The 23,600-nt window shown below is 37.0% G+C and overlaps 1 protein-coding gene across 4 annotated transcripts in view; it reads right to left on the bottom strand.

Moving 5' to 3' along the window:
- The window catches only part of PPFIA2 (PTPRF interacting protein alpha 2), a 664,632-nt gene that overhangs the window by 244,940 nt on the left and 396,092 nt on the right, over positions 1-23,600 (bottom strand). For all 4 annotated transcript variants that reach the window (XM_027842480.1, XM_027842481.1, XM_027842482.1 and 1 more), the window contains one exon: positions 6,378-6,479. In XM_027842480.1, coding sequence (XP_027698281.1) covers positions 6,378-6,479 — 102 coding nt within the window. The remainder of the gene's footprint in view (positions 1-6,377; positions 6,480-23,600) is intronic.

The following is a 23,600-nucleotide window of genomic DNA, read 5'->3' as shown; positions in this document are numbered from 1 at the left end:
ATACATTCGAACAGTTTCTTATAAGATCATAGAATTAGAAATGAGAAGAAGCTCTGAAGTCATTAAGTCAGACCCCCTCCTTTGAAAGATGAGTAATTTGAGGCTCAGAGTTGTTTCAGGGTTATACAATTAGTTAGTATCTGAGGCACAATTCAAAACTCAAATCTTCCTCGCTGCAAAGTCCAGATGGACCTGCATTTGAGTGCTAGCTCTGCTACTTACTATACTTCCCATGTGATTTTGAACATCTCACTTAACCTCCTTGGCCTCAGTTTCCTCATTGGAGTTGGACTAGACTAGGCCTTTGCTGCAATCCCTTCCAATTTAAGATCTATGAGTTTATGAATTATACATACATATGTACACACATATACACATCTGTATATGTGATAATTTCTCAGTATGTTTAAAAATACACATTAGTGGGGCAGCTAGGTGGCGCAGTGGATAGAGCACCGGCCCTGGAGTCAGGAGGACCTGAGTTCAACTCCAGCCTCAGACACATAACACTAATTAGCTGTGACCCTGGGCAAGTCACTTAATCCCATTGCCTAGTCAATAAATAAATAAATAAATAAATAAATAAATAAATAAATAAATAAAAATACACATTGGTAGACACCTACTAAGTGCTTGTTGAACTGGATCCTCAGTTCCACTCCATAGTTGCTTGCAATCTTACACTACTTTATTTTATCTTATATTACTATTTATTTTATTTATTGTATTTTATCTTATTTCTTGTATAGTTTATAAAAGAACTATACATAAGTAAGTTCTTAATATTACCAATAACCACGATGGTGTGGTTATCGATCTAGAGCCAGACATCCTGGAGAATGAAGTAAAGTACACCTTAGGAAGCATTGCTAACAGTAAGGCTAGTGCAGGTGATAGAATTCCAGCTGAGCTATTTAAAACCCTAAAGATGATGCTGTTAAAGTACCAAACTCAACACGGAACTAATTTGGAAAACTCACCACTGGCCGCTGGATTGGCAAAGATCAGTTTTTATCCCAATGCTAAAGAAGGGCAATGCCATGAAATGTTCAAATTACCAAATAACTGTGCTCATTTCACACAGCAGCAAGGTTGTGCTTAAGATTCTGCAAGCTAGGATTCTGCAACATGTGAACTGAGAGTTACCAAAAGAACAGGCTGGTTTTCAAAGAGGCAGAGGAACTAGAGATGAAGTTGCCAACATTGGTTGGACTATGGAGAAAGTAAGGGCGTTCTAGAAAACTATGTACTTCTACTTCATTGACTATACTAAAGCCTTTGACTGTATGGATTGCAACAAAAAGTGGCAAGTCTTCAAAGGAATAGGAATACCCGATCATCTTACTCGTTTCCTGAAGAACCTGTATGCAGTTGAAGAAGCAACAGTTAGATCTCAACATGGAAATAACTGATTGGTTTAAGACTGGAAAGGGAGTACAACAAGGCTGTATATTGTCACCTTATTTAATTAACATGTGGATAGTACATCATGTGAAATGTCAGGCTGGATAAATCAAAAGCCAGAATTAAGGTTGTTGAGAGAAATATCAACGATTTGAGATGTGCAGATTATACTATTCTGATGGCAGAAAGTGAAGAGGATGGGGGCAGCTAGGTGGCGCAGTGGATAGAGCACCAGCCCTGAAGTCAGGAGAACCTGAGTTCAAATCTGACCTCAGACCAAACACTTGACATTTACTAGATATGTGACCCTGGGCAAGTCACTTAGCCCCAATTGCCTAAAAAAAAAAAAAATAAATAAATTAAAAAATAAATTAAAAAAAAAGTGAAGAGGAATTAAGAAGCTTTTGATGAGGGTGAATGAAAAGAGTATAAAAGGTGGCTGTTAGCTTACTATCAAAAAAGCTAAGATCTTGGCAATTTGTCCCATTACTTTGTGGCAAATGGAGTAAGAAATGGAAGTAGTGTCAGATTTCATATTCTTGGGTTCAAAGATCACTGCAGGCAGCAATTGCAGGCATGAAGTTAAAAGACAATTGCTCCTTAGAAGGAAAGCTATGGAAAATCTGGACAGCATACTAAAAAGCAGAGACATCACGCTGCTGACAAATTTCCATGCAGTCAAAGCTGTGGGTTTTCCAGTAGCAATGTATGGCTGTGAGAGTTGCACTGTAAGGAAAGCTGAACACTGTAGATTCAATGATTTCAAATTGTGGTGCTGGAGAAAACTTTTGAGAGACCCCTGGATAGTAAGGGGATAAAATCAGTCAAACCTTAAAGAAATTAATTCAAACTATTTATTGGAAGGTCAAATACTGAAGCTTAAGTTTAAATACTATGGCCACATAATGAGAAGATGGGACTTATTGCAAAAGACCCTGATGTTGGGAAAGATTGAATTCAAAAGGAAAAGGGGATGGTGGAGGATGAGATGGTTAGATAGCATCACTGGAACAACAAACATGAACTTGGATAGACTCAAGAGATAACGTAGGATAGGCAGACTTGCTATGGTCTGCAGGGTCATGAAGAGTCAACAAGACAGAATAACTAAACAACAACAAATCTAACATGAGTAGATCAGGTTGTTATGACAAAATAAATACTAGGAAGGAAAGTATATGTAAAAAATACATAAATCTAAAAGCAAGATGGCATAATGGAAAGACAGCCGGACTCAGAGCTCAAGGAGGCCTGGGTTAAAGTCTCTCTTCTGACACATACTAGCTAGGCCACCTTGGGCCAATCTCTTAATTTCTAAAGGTTCCAGGAAGCCCTCTAAAATTGTAAGTTTCAGACTAATGCTGATCTGCTTTGGTAAATGTAGTATCCTCACTGGGATAAAAATGTAAGATTAAAAATCACAGGCCTACACCAAAAAAAAAAAAAATTAAAAATATATAATAAAATAATCTCCCCAAGATTTAACCAGGGAGATAAAGAAGAAAAAAATGCAGATTATCAGTCCCTGCATTGGTTCCATTGATCTTAATAAAGATTTGTTTTATAATCCTTGATCTTTGAAAAGAACATGTTTATTTCCCTTGCCATCTAAAAATAATCTATTTAGGTCCTAAGCCCTTGGTTCAAGAAAGGTAAGGATTTTCTATGTTTATCAGTTAACTCAAGTCGAGTTGTGATTGGCCTCTTCTCACATCCTAAATAAGCTTGAGTGTTCATATGTTCCTCAATTTTGATTCCAAAGAAAGCAGAGGACAACAAAACTGGTTTGTATTTTTTTTAAAGCTATAGTCGGGAAGAGGTACCAAAAAGCAATCTGATCACTCTTTGGTGTACGTGGGAGGACAATAATTGTCAAGAGAGAAGACAGAGCTAGTCCCTTGCCTGGTCTTGTTTTTCTTCTCTCCAAAGAAAACTGCCCATTGCTTTGGAAATGAAAGAAATGGGGGGAAAATGACAAACAGGGATTTGATATTCAAAATAAGTAACAACAGTAAAGGAACGTCTCATTTTTCTTGAAAAATTCAAGTTACCCAGACTGGATGGTCTACATGTGGGCACCAAAAGAAATGCAAGGTGTGCCTGCTGAGACACTTTCTATGATATGTGAAAGATCATAGGAAATGAGAGTCAGGCAAATTTTGTCCTGATTTTCAACGCTCGTGTCCGACCACGGTACTCCCTTGTTCCCCCGACTGTTGCCTCTTGCTGATGAGATAAAAGACAAACTCCTCTGTTTGGGTTTAAAACTCTACACAATTTGGCTCCTGCCAAATTTCTAGAATGATTAACACATGTTAATTTCCTCCACACATGTTGAGCTGAAGCCAAACTGGTTCTCCATATATGACATTCCATCTTCCATCCCTGTGTCTTTGCAGAGACACAGGAGGAAATACATCCTCATTTTTTACCTAATATCTTGGGCAGCTAAATGGTACAATAAATAGTGTTTGATTTAGGGTCCAAAACTCCTGGCTTTGAATCTTGCCTCAGATACTTCCCACTTGTATGACCTTGGACAAGTCACCTCTGTCTACCTAAATTTCATCATCTGTAAAATGGGGGTAATAATAGTATCTACCTCCTAGGGCTATTGTGAGGATCAAATGGCACAATATATATAAAATTCATTTTGTCAGCTTTATAGTGCTTGAAAGTGCTATACAAGTGCTAGCTAGTATTTCAAAGCTAAGCTCAAGCACAAATTCCTACAGAAAACCCATTCTGATGAAACCAAGCACCTGTGTGCCCTCCTGCAATTATATTTATTTACTTTGCATAGACTTTCTATTCATTTATTTTTGTACATGTTCTTTCTTCCCAATAGAATGAAAACTCCCTGAAATCAGAGACTTTTCCATTTATATCTTTCTAACCCCAGTATCTAGGACAAATCCTAGATGAATGAATGAATGAATGAATGAAAAGATTACTTTGGGGCCATCTACCCAACACCAGGAGCAAGAGATTATCACAGATTAAGATATTCAAGGAGAAAGTCATCCTTCTAGCCTGCTCTGTTTTATTTAAAGGTCAGAGGAGACCTAGGAAATGGCCATCGGAATTGGAATGGCAGAGAGGAGAGAGACTCAAAGTTTGACGGAAGAGGTGGGTATCAAGATGTGGGTAGAGAAACTGGAAGACTTCCAAAATATGGAGGTGGGGGGAGGATAAGGGAGAACACTGGATAATATCTTGAAGTATGGCCAGTTTGCTCATAATTTTCTGAATAAACAGATAGGTTGAACAATAATTAAAAGCATATTGACAGTGCCAGGCAATATGCTAAGAAAACCAGTGATATGCACAGAATATAGAGTATTTTTAAATATTTGATAAGATCACAGAGATGGGAACAGGGAAAGTCACTACAACTGTAATTTCATTGATATAAGAAACTCCCAGACAGGGTAACTGACTACCAATATAGGTTAGCACCTTCTCGTCACCTTATAATTTTAAAGAGTTCTGTAGATCACTTAGAGGGTAACTTACCCAGGGCTTCACAACCAGTATACACACATACATACATATGTATACACATGTGTATAGATGTATATATGTGCATGCATGTGTGCATGCACATACGGATGCATGTGCATGTATATATGTATACGTGTGTGCATGTATATGTGTATAAGTGTATTATATCGATGTGTATGTGTACATACGTGTAATACATATATACATATATGTGCCCATGCATGCATACATATATATGTACACACATACGTATGTCAGAGGCAAGACTTGAACTCATCTTTGTGACCCTAAGGCATGTACTTTATAGACTATGCCATGCTCCTCTCAGATAAATGGATCCTGATCACATAAACATTATGCACATAGAGGAAACTTTTACTGCTACCAAAGGCCCAGTGGTTATTTAGATATGTTTTTATATTACTTTGTATCTTTTATAAGACCAACCATAGAAGATATAGTTCATTCACAATATTTGTTGTCTTGGATGTTGTTTGTAATAGCTATAACACTCAAAATGTAAAAGGGAAATTTCTTTTCACTTGTGTATTTGAATTGAACGCTCATACTTGAGATAAACTGCTTTCTGACAGACAGGCAATAACACTGACTTTACAGCGTAAGAACTAGAATATTTTATATTTATTCTGTATGTAACTTGTTTGTACATATTTGTATATAGTCTACTTGAGTAAATTGGGAGCTCCTTGAGGGAAGGGGTTGTTTTTGCCTTTCTTTGTATCATCATGGCTTAGCACAGTGCCTGCCACATAACAGGCAATTAACAAATACTTGTTGTCTTGACATAGGAAATGAAACTTCGGCCCCTCTTATGTGAGGTCAAAAAGCATCTTTAAACAGTGAAAACATGATGTGATACTGATGAAATGTCCAATTTCTTAAAAAGAACTCCACTTTCAATCTGCTCTTTTGTTTGTTTTTTGTTTTCTATAGAGCTATAGAATATTAGACCTGGACGGATATTGGTAAGCATTTAATGCAACTCAAAAAGATATCACTTAACTAGTAAACAGTGGAAGGCAACCCAGAGCTCAAGTCTCCTGATACCATTTCAGTATTCTTGCCACTGATTATATTTTGAAACCATGTGTATATAATGTGTTTGTCTGGTACTCAAATGAGGCAGCTACTGACACAGGGCATAGAATGCTGTGGCTGGAGTTAGGAAGATCTGAATTCAAATCTGGCCTCAGACACTCCTACCAGTTGTGAAACCCTCTACCTCAATTTCTTCAACTCTATCACGGAAATAATGAAAACTCCTATTTCACAGGGTTGTTGTGAAGATCAAATGAGATAACATTTGTAGCACAGTGATAGGCACTATATAAATGCTTATTCCCTTTCCTTCCCCTTGTCTATGTGGATCTCTGCCTAGCAAAGCATCAAAGGGTGAAGGAAACCAATTCAGATATAAAATAAAATCATTCTGTGCACTTCATGCTTACTCTTGTGTTGTTTCTCTCAGCCTTAAGTTCGGAAATTTCTTCTTCTTTTTCTAGCAGTTGTTCCCGGCATGCATTTAATTCTTTTGTCAGAGCAGCAAATTCCTAAAAATGAAATAAAAAGAGTTATAGAGATATTTAAAATTTTTCGAATGGTGTTATTATACTAGCACTTTAAAAGACATGAAAATTCCAAATACACAAGAAAATTGGTGTAAAATATTAGATCTTCAAGTTTTAAGATATAAATCTTCAAATAAAAACATAGAATATACAACTACTAGCTTAGCAGGCTAATAAATATTGCTTTCACCATAGCTTGCTTACTCTGAATAAACTGATATTCAGAGTGATAGTACTTTCCTTCCAAATATTCTTCTTTGATTACCAACAAGCAAATGCCTAATTAGTATGGATATATGTCACGTGTCTTCCCAAATCTAGCTTGTAAAAATCCTGGGTGCAATCTCTAATCAGTATATATCTGTATGTTTATTGGGGTACAGCTTTTGTTTGTTGCTGTTCTGTCATTTTTCAGTCTAGTCTGACTCTTTGTGACTCTGTTTGGGATTTTCTTGGCAAAGATACTAGATTGGTTTCCTATTTCTATCTCCTTCTCTAGCTCATTTTACAGGTGAGAAAACTAAGGCAAACAAGGTTAAGTTATTTGACCAGGGTCACACAGCTAGAAAGAGTCTGAGGCCATATTTGAATTCAGCAAGATGAAATCTTCCTGAGTCCAGGCTCAACATTCTATCCACTGCACCACCTAGCTGCTTGCTGCTTTTTTTAGACATTGTCCAATACTGAGATGTATATGGTATATTCGAGTTTTCGTATTTTCTAATTTTACTCCTAATTTAATACTTTACTGAAAATGGGTATGCATTATCCACTAGATTAAGCATCTTGAGGGCAGGGACTCTCTTGCTTTTGTATTTGCAAAACTAATGCTGAAGCCAAAACTAAACACTGAAATCCTTGCTGACTGGTGGCTCAGTTAAATGGGTGGTTTAGGTCATGGGCCCTTATGGCTTCTAGAGGCAGCGCTGGCAACATAACAAGTAAAGAATGATAACTGCACATAATAATTACCCATAATTCTTGGCATTTTGTGAGAATATTATACCTAATTCTGAAGTCAGAAGGATGTGGAGAAATTGGAAAAATATAGAGAAAAAAACAGTGTAATTTTTGAAGATATGGGGAGTAGTCATTATATACCTACAATTATGTAACCAGAGAGAGAAGCAACAGAGAAAAGCAGATAGGATTCCTGAACCTGGAATTATGGGATCAATAGATTTTAGAATCCTCAGTCGATGAATATTTCTTAATCACTTACTAAATGCCAGGCACCATGCTAAGCTATAATTCTAATTAGAAAGGATGTGAACTCATAGACAGATTTCTTTTTACAAACAAAATGAGCCGCTTATAGATTAAGTCACTGCCCAAAGTCACACAGATTGTTAAGCACCACAGCCAGGATTTGAACTTCGAACCTCTGATTTGGGTCATACTGACAGAGGGTAGAGTACTGGGCCTGGAATCAGAAAGACGACTTCAAATCCAGCCTCAGACACTTGCTAGCTGTGTGACCCTGGGCAATTCACTTAACTGTTTGCCTCCCTTTCCTCATTTGTAAAATTAGCCAGAGAAGGAAATGGCAAAACCACTCTGGTATCTCTGACGAGAAAACCCCAAACTGGGTCACTAAGAGTTGGACGTGACTTAACAACAATCAAAAAAACAAAACAAAACAAAACAAAACCCAACAAAACCTTGCAAGGTTGTACTATCAAATAAGATAAAAGCTATAAAATATGTCTGGCACGTAGTAGGTTCTATATAAATGCTTATTCCTTTTCTTTCTTCCCCTCCATCTACTACAGCATACTACCTCTCATAGTGTTATAAAAATAAAATTAGATCTCTAACTTCATCAGCATTGGGAGCTCCCAGTAAGGAACTCCATTGGCCAAGATAGAGGGGAAACCTCTCTGTAACTCAGTCTTCAAATTTCTTGCCCCACTGTGGGTGGGTGTGACTACTCCCCAGGCTGCCTCTTGCATATTATCATTAACCCTCTTTAAAACGATTTTCAGAAGCAGCAATGGTACTAGGCACTGTGGTTAAGAGGGTCATGGTTGGTCAGTTTCAGGCACAATAGCAGTTAGTTCTGAAGTTCAAAAGGGAAAAAAAAATCAAAGACAACATATTCATTTAACTTAAGCCGTACATAGAAAAAAATGTAAGTCAAAAGTAAATGGTTGGGTTCAATGTGGAGTAGAGAAGGGGGCTGGAGGTTTGTATTTTTGTTTGTGCTTTAACCCTGCTCCTTCCCCTTCCCCCAACCTCCCAAGTGGGTACTTCAAAGAGCTCTGAGCCGTGTCCAGGGCTTAGACTCAAGATGAAAGGGCTCGTTGTCAGGGTTTGCTGGAGATCTGCAGATTAGTCTGGTTTTTCCTACTGCTGGTTTGATTGCACGTCCTTGTTAGTCTCTAGGCATATTATTTAAATAGAGATTGAAAAAAGGAGGGTTAGGGAAAACAATAACACCTCTCCAAAGTCATAGTCTTATATATAAACAAGGTTTTTTTCCTTTTCAAGGAGGGAAAACCACAAAGAAAATAATATACATGTTCATAATATTGTTTCAGAAGAGAGGCATGAGGTGAGGTGGCTAGAGACCGAGAGTTGGAGTGTGGATAGCCAGGATTCACATCCTACCTCTGATACACACCAGCTGCTTGACTTTCCGAACACTTATCTAAAATGAAAATTTTCAGATAAACTATCCAATTTACAGCCCTGTTTCAACTCTCATATAGACATTTATGCATGATATTAGATACATAGGAATAAATTCTCTCATGTAGACATGTTTATGTGCATTTGTACATGTTATATGTATGTACACATACTACACATAATGCAGATTCTGTACAGAACATTTAGAAACTTTTTTTTTCCTTTAGGAATTCACTTGGATCTCTGCTTTCACTGGGGAAAAGATCTGCTAGGTTGAAACAGGGCTGATCAGTCCAATGTGAGCTCAGAAGGCTCCACCACAGGTTGGGCACAAATAGAATGTTTGGATATTTGGGATGGAGATTTCTCTAGATTTGTGCATCTCACATTGGCTTTGTGCTACCGTGACTGTGCTTTCTTCATAGAGCACAGTGCCTTCTTTGAGATCTTATTATTATAGGGAGCACACAGAAGAGTGGAAAGTCAGTGAAGATCAGAGCAATTCTGCATTTTAAAGTATCCAAGAGTTGCCTAGAGTCTTGGAGATGTAACTTGCCCAAGATTACACAGCCGGATAAGAGGCAAAGGCAGGTATTGAACCCAATTATTCAAGGCCAGTTCTATCTACTCTCATAATGCCATGTATGTATATATGTAGTTATGTATACACAAATAAATATGTATTTATTATAGTTACCTACATATGCACATCCATGAATGCATCTTATCCTGTTAGATTGTAAACTCTATGAGTGAAGGGGTCATGTTTTATCTGAATTTTGTATTTTTGCCATGCCTAACATAATCTGTCCAATTGAATTGCTGAATTATAATACGTTGTGGTGGTGATGATATCAATGATGCTGATGATGATTATGATGATGAAGATGATGAAGATACCATCTGACATACATTTATCACTTGAACATCTACAGAAGTATTTTTATCATAACAACCTTGCAAGGTAGATTTTTTTTTTGATGTTCAGTCATTTCAGTCATGCCTGATTCTCTGTAACCCTGTTTGGGATTTTCCTGGCAAAGGTACTAGCGTGGTTTGCCATTTCCTTCTCAGCTGATTTTGCAGATAAGGAAACTCAGGCAAACAGGGTTAAGGGACTTGTCCAGGAGTCACACAGCTGTTGGAACTCATGTGGATGAATCTTCTTGACCCCAGGCCCAGCACTCTAACCACTGCCTCATCTAGCAGCCGCACCAGGTAGATTGTACAAGTATTATTATCTCCTCTATTACAGATGAGGAAACCAAATCCCTAAGACTTAAGTGTTATGACTTGTGTGTTTATGGTTACACATCTAGTAAACATCTGAATCAGAATTCACAGCTGGGTCTCCTAATTCCATGTTCAGTATCCAACTACCCCTTAATGTCTGCTTTAAAAAATACCATAAAACATGCAAAGGAAGCAGCCCACAATAAAAACAGAGTTAAGGTATTAATTGGGCATAGGCAGAAAGTTTGTGCATGTCTTTTCTTTTCCTATTAATTTCCTTGAGCTGGCTCTGATCCTGAGTGAATTTAATATAAGCTCTTTTAAAAGTCACATTCCCTTAGGACCATTTTGCCCCCAAGAAGAAACCAGATTTCTGCACCAAGGAACTTCAATAACATTACAAGTGTGTTTTATGTGGACATGTAATTGACAGGCTAATAAGGAAAAAAAACAAACAAAACTTAATTAGAACATTAATTCAAAACAAATTATAATTAACCAAATGAAATACTAATACATATACTAAATAACACACACATATGTAATACAGGTATTACATAAATATATGTTATATATCATATATTGTGACATAATATGATATAATATATAACACATCACAAAATCATTATATTAATATACTATATTATATATTATAGGATAACATTATCTGATAATATTATATTATCATATTATATAGATAAATAGATCGTATTAGATGTCATGTTACATATGTTATATATCATATAAAAATGTTGTGTATCATGTTTTATATGTTATATATGTATTTTATATATATGTATATAATACAATAATAAAACAATATAAACTCATGCCATACTGACAGCTTTCTATATACTCTAAATCCCATCTCTCCATTCTTGTGCTAATCCTTAAATTCCATTCTACTAAATCAAGAATTTGTGTTCTCCTAATTTAACATTACAACTCTCTCAACAGTCACACAAAAACTTGCTGCACATCTCTTTTAGTAGGGTCCCAACAACATTGTGATTGCTTACCTACTATCTCACCCAATTCCAGGTGCTGGACTGTATTTAACTGAGCTTGGTGTATAATTGAACACTGAGAATGTTTTATCTCAGTAGTTAACATTCCTAAATGCTAATGATCTAGGAAGACTTTCCTCATGAGCTGGATGTTTCATAAACCCTAATACAATGGGAAAATCTGACTTTTGAAATAACTTTGAGAGAGAGCATGACTAAGTGGAAAATGTAACTCAAGGTTCAAGGTTCAATTTAATACCACCATGTGAAAATGAATTATTCATCAACACGGCATGTGGCAAAGCATGTACTAGCACTGTCATTTGGATAGTTGTTGCGTCTTGGTTAAATGAACATCATTACTGAAGCACATAGAACACTGACAGGCACACAGTGTTTAATTAGTGCTTGTTGACTCTCTTACCCAATGAACTATTTAATGAATGGGCTGATAATGACATTGGAAATTCTGCCAGAATAGGTGTTTTCTTTTTAAAGAAGGTTTCTCAAACAATGTAATTTTCATAAATTCAAGGAGTTTTGCTTTCATTGGTGTGGAAGCTCCCACCACTGAAGCAGATGAAAAGACCTTTAAAAATGAGGATGATTGCTATGGCCAACAAAAATTGTCAAGATATGTCCCACCTGGTGGGGAGCTTCTCCAAACTGAGTTAGCCTAGTTGTTGAACAATACACATAGTTCTGTTGCAGGTCCTGCTTTTAAAGTCCTTTTAACTTGGCTGAAACTGCCAGAACTTCTGCTCCGTAAGTGTAGCCTTTGAGAATCTAGGGTTACCTTACACAACCCTGAGATACGGGAGGAGGGCTTTAGCATCATTTATAAACAGCATGGGAGGAAAAATGAAGAGGAAAGCAGGACTCAAATTGACTTGCCCAGTTACACTGCCCAGATTCCTTCTCCACTTCCCACCAAAGCATCTATGTAGTCCATTGACCTAACATTTGTGGGGTTCAAGAATAGATGTGAGGAGAGCATATGGTATGGGATAATATTATGAGCATTCTCCAGTATCTTAAGTTAGTAAAAAAATGAAACACCAAAATATCTTTTAAAATTTTCCTTGAGCTGTGTTCCAAATTTGTCCTGTTCTAATATCTTCTCTCTGGAAAGTAGAAAACCCCTCTAGCACCCCTGTTTGCAATAATCTAAGACAGGAGTTCTTCCTTTTCATGGCATGGACCTCTGACAGACTGATAAAGTCTACATACCCCTTCTTCAAACACGGTTTTTAAATTCACAAAATACAGCATATAGGATTATAAAATGAACCAATTATATTTCAATGAACATGGCACTGTTTTAGGGTTCCCAAAATCTATTTGCAGACTCCTTGGGAGTCCAGGTGGCCTTAGGTGAGCAACCTCTGCTTTGGTGCATTCAAATTACATTTCAAATCTGTGTGCATCATGAATATGTCTGCACAGCTACATGAACACCCAGATCCTATATACAGCCATTTCTAAAACTGATTAATAATATCAAAGCAGTGGGAGAGGATCATTAGATACATTATTTAATCCCTTATTCATATTCCTCTCTTTCGACTTGCCAAGAGTAGATAATTTATTTTGAGGTTATCACCAAAACCATAGCGATTCCCAGTAATGGTTACTTGATTTGAAAAGCAAGCAATGAGTGGGTTTCACGTCACCTACATTTGTTTGTTTTTTTTTTTTCCTGTTATGTAACAGCACAGGATGCTAATGACCTCTGCTCTTGAATTTGCCTCCCAGACTCACAGGGATCAAGGAAATGCTGTCATCTGGAATTATTGCTTGTAACAGCAATGCTACATGGTCAGTCATAGGTTAGAAGGCCGGGAGGGAAAATCTTCTGCATAACTAATACAGTTTGACAGGCACAACTGCACTTTTAAAGTTTTCACAGAAGTTGTTGAGCTAGGAAGCCAGTTATAAATCAAAACAAGTTTAAAGCTGCATGGAAATTATACTGGGTGTCCTTTTCTGTGTTCAAATACTGATGAGCAAATTCTATGACACAGGAAGGAACATTGCATATTTTTCCTGCTAAGTAAAATTCATGACAGAAAGACATCATTCCTTTGAATCTACCTTGAGTTTAATAGCTGTTGAATATCAAGCTTTCCATTTCTCCTTTCATTTTTGGACTCATGGGATTTCCAAAAACTCTCTCCTTTCATTTTAGACTTTTTTTACCCATTAATTTAGTCGTCTGTAGAGTGATACCATACCAGCCCAAAAAGACAAAGTATGCATTTACTTCAATGAACTTTCATGGCCCACAGTCTTTTATTGATGCTGAATTCCCACCTAATATATGAAGAATGTCCCAAAGGTCTATTCTGAGTTGTCATGGAAGCCTTGTAAGCCCTTCCTGTCAATTTCTACGCCCTGATACCATGATTGCAAGATCTATTCTGGGAACATAGTAGAACACTAGTGAAGAGTGAAGGCAAGGGATGCAAGAAGTTCTCATAAAAAGATCGGACTTTGAGAAGACATGTTGAGTTAGCCACCCAGCTCCTCAGCTATCTTACTTTACAATCCAGAAGCGCCTTACCAGCCTGCACCTTTCTAACAGCTGTTCTCAGGCAGTTGTATATAGAGCAACCAGAAAACAAAAAGCCAACCAAACAAATTAGCAGCAGCAACAACAACAAAAACTCCAGAAAGTCCTGGAAGCAGTTTAGGTTGTCTTTTGGTCTATACCAGGGATGGAGAATCCTGGGGATTTGCTCTGTAAAGTTTGGATTCAGTCAAAGAGCCACACTTGAGGACCTACAGGACCACATGTGGCCTCGAGTATGCAGGTTACCTATCCCTGATCTATACATTCATGGCTCACTCTCCCCAGGAGAATTTTACTTTGCCACTCAGCTGGTTTCTCAATTAGTAGCAAGTGAGGACTATTCTCCATTGAGATCAAATATTTCTTCCTTTCCTCTAATATATACCCCTGAATCTCACTTATTTCCCTCTGCAATATGCGCAGCTCTCCAAACTGAATTTAACTCTTTTCTACAGGAGAATGTATGTGAAAATTATTCACCAGTGGACAGACCATTTATGCATTTGCATAAATTACTATAAGTAATACATCTCTTTGCTTCTATCATTTTTTGAAGACTTTCCTGAGAATTTTGTCTGCCACCTTGCTTCTATGTCAGGCATTTATAATCTATTTTGCGTGGCATAAACTATGTTGGCAATCTGGTGATGCCTTTGGACCACTTTTCAGAAATGCTAAATTTTGATTAAATGTTAGTGAAAATAAAGATGTATTCAAATTCATAATGATCCCCCCCATCCCAAAATCTATCTATAGATCACGGGTTAAGAGCCATTGATGCAGATGGACTGCATGGACTGATGTGAATTAGCTAAGTCTTGATGAGCAGAAACAATGAATCCCATGAAATAGTCTCATTATACAAATTCACAATAAATATTTCCATTGGGTTAGAACCAACGACCACGTGTTTCATAATTATAACTTTGAACAATGTGAATTCTAATATATGTAACTACTTTACGTGATTCCTAACCTGGACCTCCCTGTGCTAGTCCGGCAAAACCTGTTGTTGTATCTAGAGGATGAGGCAGATTGGTTGATAAAGTAATATACAGCCAAACTTGTAATGCTAACTTCCTGAAGAAAAATTTTAACATGTTAGTCAAGTGCAGACAATAATACAATAATTTAGTAACTTCTCCTGTATTAGTTCACTTGACCAGACTAGAAGGATTGAGAGGAAAAGGTAGTCACTTAAATATACAGCTATCCACCACTAGAAAGTAAACAGTTGCCATCACTAATATGTCCCCTACTAGCAAGGCTAGCCTTAGATAAAATGGCAATATAGGTCAATTGTATGTTGGTTGCCTTCTCTGCTTTGGCAATCACTCTAATCCAGATGCTCCAATCACTGCGATGCTGACATATATGACCTAAACCCTCATCCTGTCACCTATCAGTCAAATTGTGTCCTTGGAATGCTTTACTCACCCACTTTAACCCCTACTTTGATTATTCTTATCTGCTTAGCCCCAGAGAAATAAGAAGAATAAGAAGAAATATATTCAATTGTGAACCCCTTTTACCTTTATTTATATTCCCAGAACTTGGCACAGTGCTTAGCACAATAATGATTTCTTAAAAAATCCTTGTTGGCAAAGGTTGGCAAGAATAGTGACAGCTTTTGAAAGTAATGGAACACTTCTTAACAAGAAGAGTAACCCACAATTAGAATGGGTTGTCTCTAGATGCTGGGGTCCCTTTCAGTAATGGTTTTCAAGCAAAGACTAGGAATCCGGTTATCAGAGATGTTATGGAAGGCTTTTATATGTCAAACACTGATGAGACTATAAGGCTGATAGCCTTTCCAAGTCAGAAATTCTATGAATCTCACTGTTAAAAATTAATTCTGATTTTTTCATGACATAACTAGTAAATGGAGGCAGCTAGGTGACTAAGAGGATAGAGCACTGGGCCTGCATTCAGGAAGACCTGAGTTCAAATCTGGCCTCAGAAACTTATTAGCTGTGTGACTGTGAGCAAATCACTTAACCTTGATGTACCATACTCCACTAGATAAGGAAATGGTGAACCACTCCAGTATCTTTGCCAAGAAAACCCCAAAATGGGGTCACAAAGAGTTGGGCATGACTGAATGACTGAACAACAACTGGCAAATAATGATAGTCTTCAAGATATTGAATGAAATTACTTTTTCTCCCTTAATTTTTTTAGACTATTTGCAAGATGCTCTATAGTTTTCCTGTTTTCTGCCTTTTGCAAAAAAAAAAAAAATTAAAAATGGACATCTAGCCAACAAAGCTGCCCAGCATCAGAGGATTCTCGTGGGAATTATTAATTGAGGAGAGAGAAGAGCAATATAAAATTAATCCATGAAGATGCCTTCTGAAATACCAATTACTAAGTTTTAAGAATTTCAGGAAATGTCATTTATTTCTTATTTTATGTTTCAACCATCTGGTGCTTATTTGAACGACAGCTCTTGAGTACATTAAAACAATCATCTGCCCCAATAAGTTTTACGTGTAAAATGGGTCAGGCATGGGGCCACTGCTATTTAAGAACCTTCCCAGTAGGACAAGTCTACTTTCTATACCTCTGACAGTGCGGAGCGAGAGGCATGCACAGCGTGATGCTGCATATTAATTTCTATAGCTTGAGTACCTGATTTGATAGCAACTGCTAGGGCAAAACACTCACAGAAAGAGAAAATCAGATTAATATTAAATATTAAATGTTTTTCAACAGTCTCAAGAAAGATTCTGTTTATGAGTAGAAAAAAAATTAGTCATCCTAACAATCAGCAAGTTTTATAGTTTTTTCAAACAAAAGATAGGGTTGGAAGACCATATGGGGTTTGAACCCAAGTCCTCTGATGACAGAAATAAGAATACATTCCTTAATGTCAAGCTACTTCCTTAATATGAACTATCTTTACCCTCCTCAAGGACCTTATTATATTTTACATTAATTTGTAGTTTTTTTTTTTTACTCCTGCCTCCTTCCTTATTAATGATTCCAGTAGAAAATATGTCAATTTTCTCCCTCCTTTCAACACTATCTAATTTTGACCCAAAGGGAAGAAGCCATTGATAGCTCTTTAATCATGACTTTACACAGATCTCCTCACTTAAATCCAATTCACTTGCAAGTCATGGCATCACCTTCCTGATGACATGGTCTTCTTTGAGTATGAAGAACAAACAGCAAGAAGACCAGAAGAAAAAATGTATGTATATCCATATCAAAAATTGGAAATATTATCTAATTCAAATATATACCTCATTGTACCATTATAGAAATGGGTAGGAGCAGAAAAGAAACAGATCTTTTTTCTAGGCTTTTGCTGCCATCCTTCAAGGCCTTCCACAAAATCTGATTCCAGGCCTCTTCCACACTATCTTTTTTTTCCTTTCCCCTTTCACATGCACTCTTTTTATTCTAGGTAAATTGGATAACTAGTCGTTCCCTGCTCTTTGCTGCCTCTGTGCATCTGATCTGGCCACTACCCCAAGCATCCCTATTCCCAGAGCCTTGAAACAGCTACCATCTATAAGTTAAATTTCCTTTCTGCCTGAAAGGTCCAGCCCGTAAATCACCACTTCCACAAAAGCTCCACTGATTCTCCAGCTTGAAGGGACTCTTTCCCTTCTCTCCCAATCCCTTTCAACTTGACCTCTCAAACACCTTTATAATATAATATATATTTTAGTAATTTGCTAATACTATTCCCCTTCTATAGTATAAATACCTCAAAGACAGACTTTTATAGAGACAAAGTGACAAGTAGGTCAGAAGCCCTCATTTGAGCCCTGCCTCAGACAATTACTGTATAAGACAAGGAAGTCACTCTGGCTTTTTATCAGTCAATCAATAAGCAGTTATTAAGCCCCTATCCTGTTCCAGGCAGTACAGAAGTTGTTTTTTTTCTTCCTTCTTTGCTGCCTTCCTCACAGTGTTCAAAGCAAGTGTTTTGTACAATTTAGAGAGACCGTAAGTGATTTGTTTCATTCTCATCTTAACATCTCTGCTGCCTAGCAAAAGATTCTCCATGGAGCACACACAGCAGGAGCTTAATAAATGTTTGCTCAATTGAATGATCTGAATTGAATCATCAGTCCAGGTATTCTGTCTCTTCCTCAAAGTCCTCAGCTGTTCTGGGGGCCCAGCAGCACAGTTACCAGAGACAGCTAAGTGTAGTAGAAAGAAAGGGCACTGTCTTTGCAATCAGAAGACTCAGGGTTAGCCCTTAGGGCTCCGGTCTGTCATATACTCTATGACCTTGGGCTGCATTTCCTCACAACCCTGTTTTCTGCTCTGTAAAATAGGGATAATACTTGCATAAATATCTTTCTTTATCTCAAGAATAAGCATACTGTTGAAATACAGCACGTCCCAAAAGTCTGCCACAGTTTAAGGATGACAAATATCATACACACATAGAGTGTGATTTACAGATGGATGTATTTGTGTGTATATACACATGTACTAATATATAACCACATATGCTTATATATCTATATATAGGTATATAAATGCACATGCATATAGTTGTATGCATGTACATATACAGGGATAGCTAGCTGTTGCAGTGGAGAGAGTGATGGGTATAGAGTCAGAAGACCCGAGTTCAAATCCAGCTTCCGACACTTAATAGCTGTGTGATCCTGGGCAAGTCACTCAACCCTGTTTGCCTCAGTTTCTTCAACCATAAGAAGAGCTAGAGAAGGAGATGGCAAACTACTCTAGTATCTTTGCCAAGAAAACCACAAACGCAGTGACAGAAAGTTGGATATGATTGAAACGACTGAACAACAAATGAACATATACACATGTTGTGGTTGTTTAGTCATTTTTAGTTGCGTTCAGCTCTGTGACCCCTTTTTGGCATTTTCTTGGCAAAGATACCAGAGTGGTTTGTCTTTTTCTTCTCTAGCACACTTTACAGATGATGAAACAGGGTTAAGTGACATGTCCAGAGTCACATAGCTAGAAGTGCCTGAGGCTGTATTTGAACTCATATCTTCCTGACTCCTTACTGGCACCTTATCCACTCTGCCACTTATCTAGCCACACACATATAGTTATGTATTATATAAACGTAGTGTATATAAGCATGTGTGCACATGCAAATTTGTGTACATATGTGTATGAATACATGCATATGTACACACATGTATATGCATGCACAAATGTATATGTACATATATTTGTTTATGTTATATATTTATGTACAAATAAATACATATATACATATATAGATATAGGTTATTATGTATGCATATGTGTATGTGGAAAGTGTTTCATATAGACACAGCTTTATAAGCTTAAAATTGCACTAAGAATTTTGGGACATGCTCATACATAGAGTATATGAATATTGCATACTTATGAATTACACATAAACTTGCACATGTATGCACATTCTCTCAGATCACCAATATATAAAACTTTCAGACTCTATTACAGCATCCATCCACTCTCTCTCAGTTTACAGGAGTGACTTGCATAAAATCACACAATTTCAGTAGTTATTGGAAAACAAGAGTCTTTTTATTTAATTTAATTTTATATTATTTATATTATATATTATATTATTTATTTTATTAAATTTTTATTTAATTTGACAAACATTTATTAACTTTCTAATATGTGAAGGGCACAGTGCTAGGCACTGAGGATGAGAAAATTTTTAGATGAGACCGAGTTCTTATTTTCATGTTGTTGATAGACTAGCAGGGGGGAAAGATATAAACAGCGCAGAATGCATTGTACAAAAGAAAATTATAGGGACGCCAAACAAAATGCTATGTGAGGTCAGAAGGAAGAGACAGTTGTGGCTTGATGTGGGGTTGGCATAAGATAGGGCTTCAAGGAGGAGGTGGCATGTGAGGTGGAGTTAGATTTCAAAGGATGGAAGGAATACAAAAGGCAAAAAGGGAGAATGAAAAGATTTCTGACATAGACAAAAACATGAGCAATGGCCCAGAGGTGGGAAGAGAGGGGACAGGATTGGAGAACGGAGAGATGGTCTAGTTTGTTTCAGGAAAGAGTACGTGACAGGGTGGAATAAAAGATAAAATTGTAGAGACTGCTATTTTTACAACACCTGACACTACTATTTTTGAGGTTAATAGATGAATCAAACTGATAAAGGTTTTGCCTTATTCTTTGCAAAAAGGTGAAAATCATAGGAACCACCTATCAGGAAAACAAGATGGTCAAGTAAGCAAAACAAAGAACAGTCAGGAAGACAATCCCCAGGTAAGTGGCGGGTTGACAGAAGGTTCCCACAGAGTCCATAAGCTATCCTCCCTTAGTGGTTAGTAGGAAAAGAAAGTATAAATAAGAGCCCAGGCATCTATCTCTAAGTGGTCAATAGAGTGGAAAACATCCATAAGGGTCAGGAGATGTTGGCCCACACTAGATCCTTTGACTCAAGAGCCAATGCTCATAATCTGTCTTTCAATGCAGAATTGGGTGACCAGTTGCTCATCACTGATATTACAGAAAACATTTCTGAATTGGGAGGGAGATTCATTTATATAGACACCTTAAGCTTCCTTTTCTGCAATTCTGTCTCTGTGTGTCTGTGTCTGTCTGTCTATCTCTCATGCACATCTATATTTATATTCACATTCTATTTAACTTATAAGTTGTTGTAGACAAAATAATTTTAAAAGTCAAGATTTTAGATATGAAGCAGGCCCTTAGCATGTTGTTAAATAAAAAAAATTTGAATGTTAATCCTTATGTGTATACCAAGATGGAAGTGAAGTTTCCTATGAGAGCTTGCATTGGGTACACTATTTTCTGTATCCATCATGACAAAATTAAACTGAGGAAGGAGAAGATGAAAAGTTTTCAGCGTTTGTCCATAGTTCTGAAGTTTAACTTCATGGCATATGTCCAGGATATTGATATTGGGATGGATTTCTCTATTGGATTTGAAGTTATATTAATTTAAGGAGCAAAAGTCTGCAAAATCCAAGCCTGCATAGATTAATCTTTCATTTGCATCCTTTTCGGGTTCCAGGGTGGCTGCAATTTTCATTTAGTGTATTCATGAGGTTTAACTAGTTCCTGCATTTAATAACTGGATTGTAACCTTATCAAAAGCAGTGGGTTTATTTCCTTAGCTCCTTACATCATCCATCACGTATGGAGATGTACAAAATATATTTCAATCATTGAGAATGGGAAAGCCACATACATTTATTAATTGTCTGCTACGTGTCAGACACTATGCTGAGTACTTCATACCTATTATTTAATTGGATCCCTACAATAATCCTGGCAGGTAGATGCTATTATTGCCCTCATTTTACAACTGAGGAAGCTAAGGCAAATAGAGATTAATGACTCACCCATGGTCACACAACTAGCAAGTGGCTGAGGCTGGATTTGAACTCAGGTCTCCCTGACTCCAGGCACAAAGCTCTATCCAATGTACAACCTGGTCATTGGTTCTTTGTTATTTCATAACACAGTTATGGTACTGTTCTTATTGCTGTATCAAATGCTAGTAAACTAAATAAAACTGAGTGAAATTCAGAAAGTAAGTCAGGGAGGAGAGGAAAAAGTTATAACTGAGCCTATTTACATTCTAGTCAAGTTCTCTTTTGGTGGCTAATATGTACCTCCAAATAACCAAATAGCAACTATATTTCCTAATAAAACCAGCACCAATTATTCAACATGCAAATAAAGGCTAGGCAAGAGCTGGGAGTGCATTAAAGGGAGCAAAGGGCAATCAATCTGGCAAGGTAGGCTGGTCTAGACAGTGAAGAACTTTAAAGAGAGAAGTTTCTAATTTATCCTAGAGGCCCTGGGGAGCCACTGGACCCTTTTGAGCAGGAGAAGAACATGTTTAGACCTGTTCTTTAGGAATATCGCTTTGACAGCCATAGGGCAAAGAGATCAGAGTGAGAATATACCTCGTGATTTATGAGAATTGCAGGAAATAGGGAGAAACAACAGGAGAGACTGGAGAGTAGGGAAAGAACATTGGCTTAGGAGTCAGGAGACCAGAGTTCTAATCCCAACTCTGCTACTATGTAGTCGCATGATACTCAATAAATCACTTAATGTCTCTGGGCCTCCATTTCTTCATATTCAAAATTATGGAGCCGGACTAGATGAATCCTTCCATCTATAAAATTCTATCATTATCACTGAGCACCTAAACAGAGATTGTTAAGTAAAAGAACGAAATGAACCTTAAGTCTCGCAAGGTAGGAAAAAAGAATGTATCTCAAATTATAATTCTGAAAATGTGTATCACACAGCAAAAAAGTCCAAATCACCTGAAACATAAGGCAGAATTTTTTTTCGATTTTTATTTAGGGCATCCTTAAATGAATGGCAAAGAAGGTTGTTTTTTTTCTTTTTTAAAGAAAACTTAATGTTTTCTATTTTTCATCATTAATGCCAAATCCAAAAAAAGAGTTCAAGACTGAAAAGGATTTGACACGTTTTCTGTAAGAGGTACTAAATGCTTAAGGTTTTAAAACACTGGATACATATAAAATGGCCTAAATGATTTAATGATCTCAATTAGAAGAGGCTAGAATCCCCTTACTTACTTAGTTTTACTAAATGGAAATATAATGTACCTTGAATAAAATAAGAGCTCATATTTAGCTACAGCATGGTGAATAGAGAGTTGGACTTTGAACCAGGAAGACCTGGGTTCAAATCCTTTCTCTATCACATATTAGCTGTGTGATCCTGGACAAGTCTCTCAACCTCTCAGTACTTGAGCTGAATCTTTAAGACTCGAATCTTCAAGTTGCTCAGAAGGCATTGACAGGCATTGATACAGGGAGTTTTCTTGAGAGGAATTCCCCACACCCATTGAAATCTCAGGGCTAGTTCCTATTCCTATCCTTTCTGAATTAGTAAGATTTTGTATTAATGAGAACTATCTCATAACCATTGATTACATGTCCACAAATTCAAGATTCTTTCCTAGGAAATGGTGACCCAAAGATTCAAACAAAATGCCCCTGTCCTCAAAAGCAAAGGGTGGGTGGGATATAATATGAACACTGCCAAATAGAATAGAAACCCAGAAGGAGTGGGAGATATGAGCAAAGGGTTTTATGAAAATTTGAAAAAGAGAGAACATTTTTATCACCTCATGAAATATGGTATTAAATTATCTGAGTAAGAAAATTAATTCATAAAGTTTATGATACTTAAGGAAGCATTTTCATCTCCTGGATGACACTGTGTTGATTACACGAAGAATCGTAACACCACAGAGGCTTTCCATGACTTCAAAAAAGAATTTGGTCAAACTATCCATACTGGAAAATCCAAGTAGATGGATATATGCTAAGATGTACAACCAATAGAACTCAGTTATTATTACTTATATCTGGATAGATATAATAAATAGACAATAGGCTGACCAGGAGAGAGTGGATTGACTTGTCTTTGGGAAATTATCCAATGCTTTTGTTTCTCCCTGAGACAATGGCCCATTTAAAAACAAGTACAACGCTAATATTTTTCTGGTGTTGCTATATAGTTTCAAGTCTTGAAACATTACAATCTTCAAAGAACTGAAGTTGCATGGTGGGCAGGAATAGGCTACAGCATTATACAAGCAACGAAGAGGGGTGGAATCAAAGAAATAGATGAGAAAAAAAAAATATGGGCTGGTCCAACATCAAGAGTGAAGGACAA

This window comes from Vombatus ursinus, unplaced genomic scaffold (genome assembly GCF_900497805.2).
Source record: "Vombatus ursinus unplaced genomic scaffold, bare-nosed wombat genome assembly UNPS02014874.1, whole genome shotgun sequence".
In the NCBI taxonomy this organism is placed as follows: Eukaryota; Metazoa; Chordata; class Mammalia; order Diprotodontia; family Vombatidae; genus Vombatus; species Vombatus ursinus.
The sequence above is the reverse complement of the archived record's forward strand: the minus strand, read 5'-3'. Positions and strand labels throughout refer to the sequence as shown.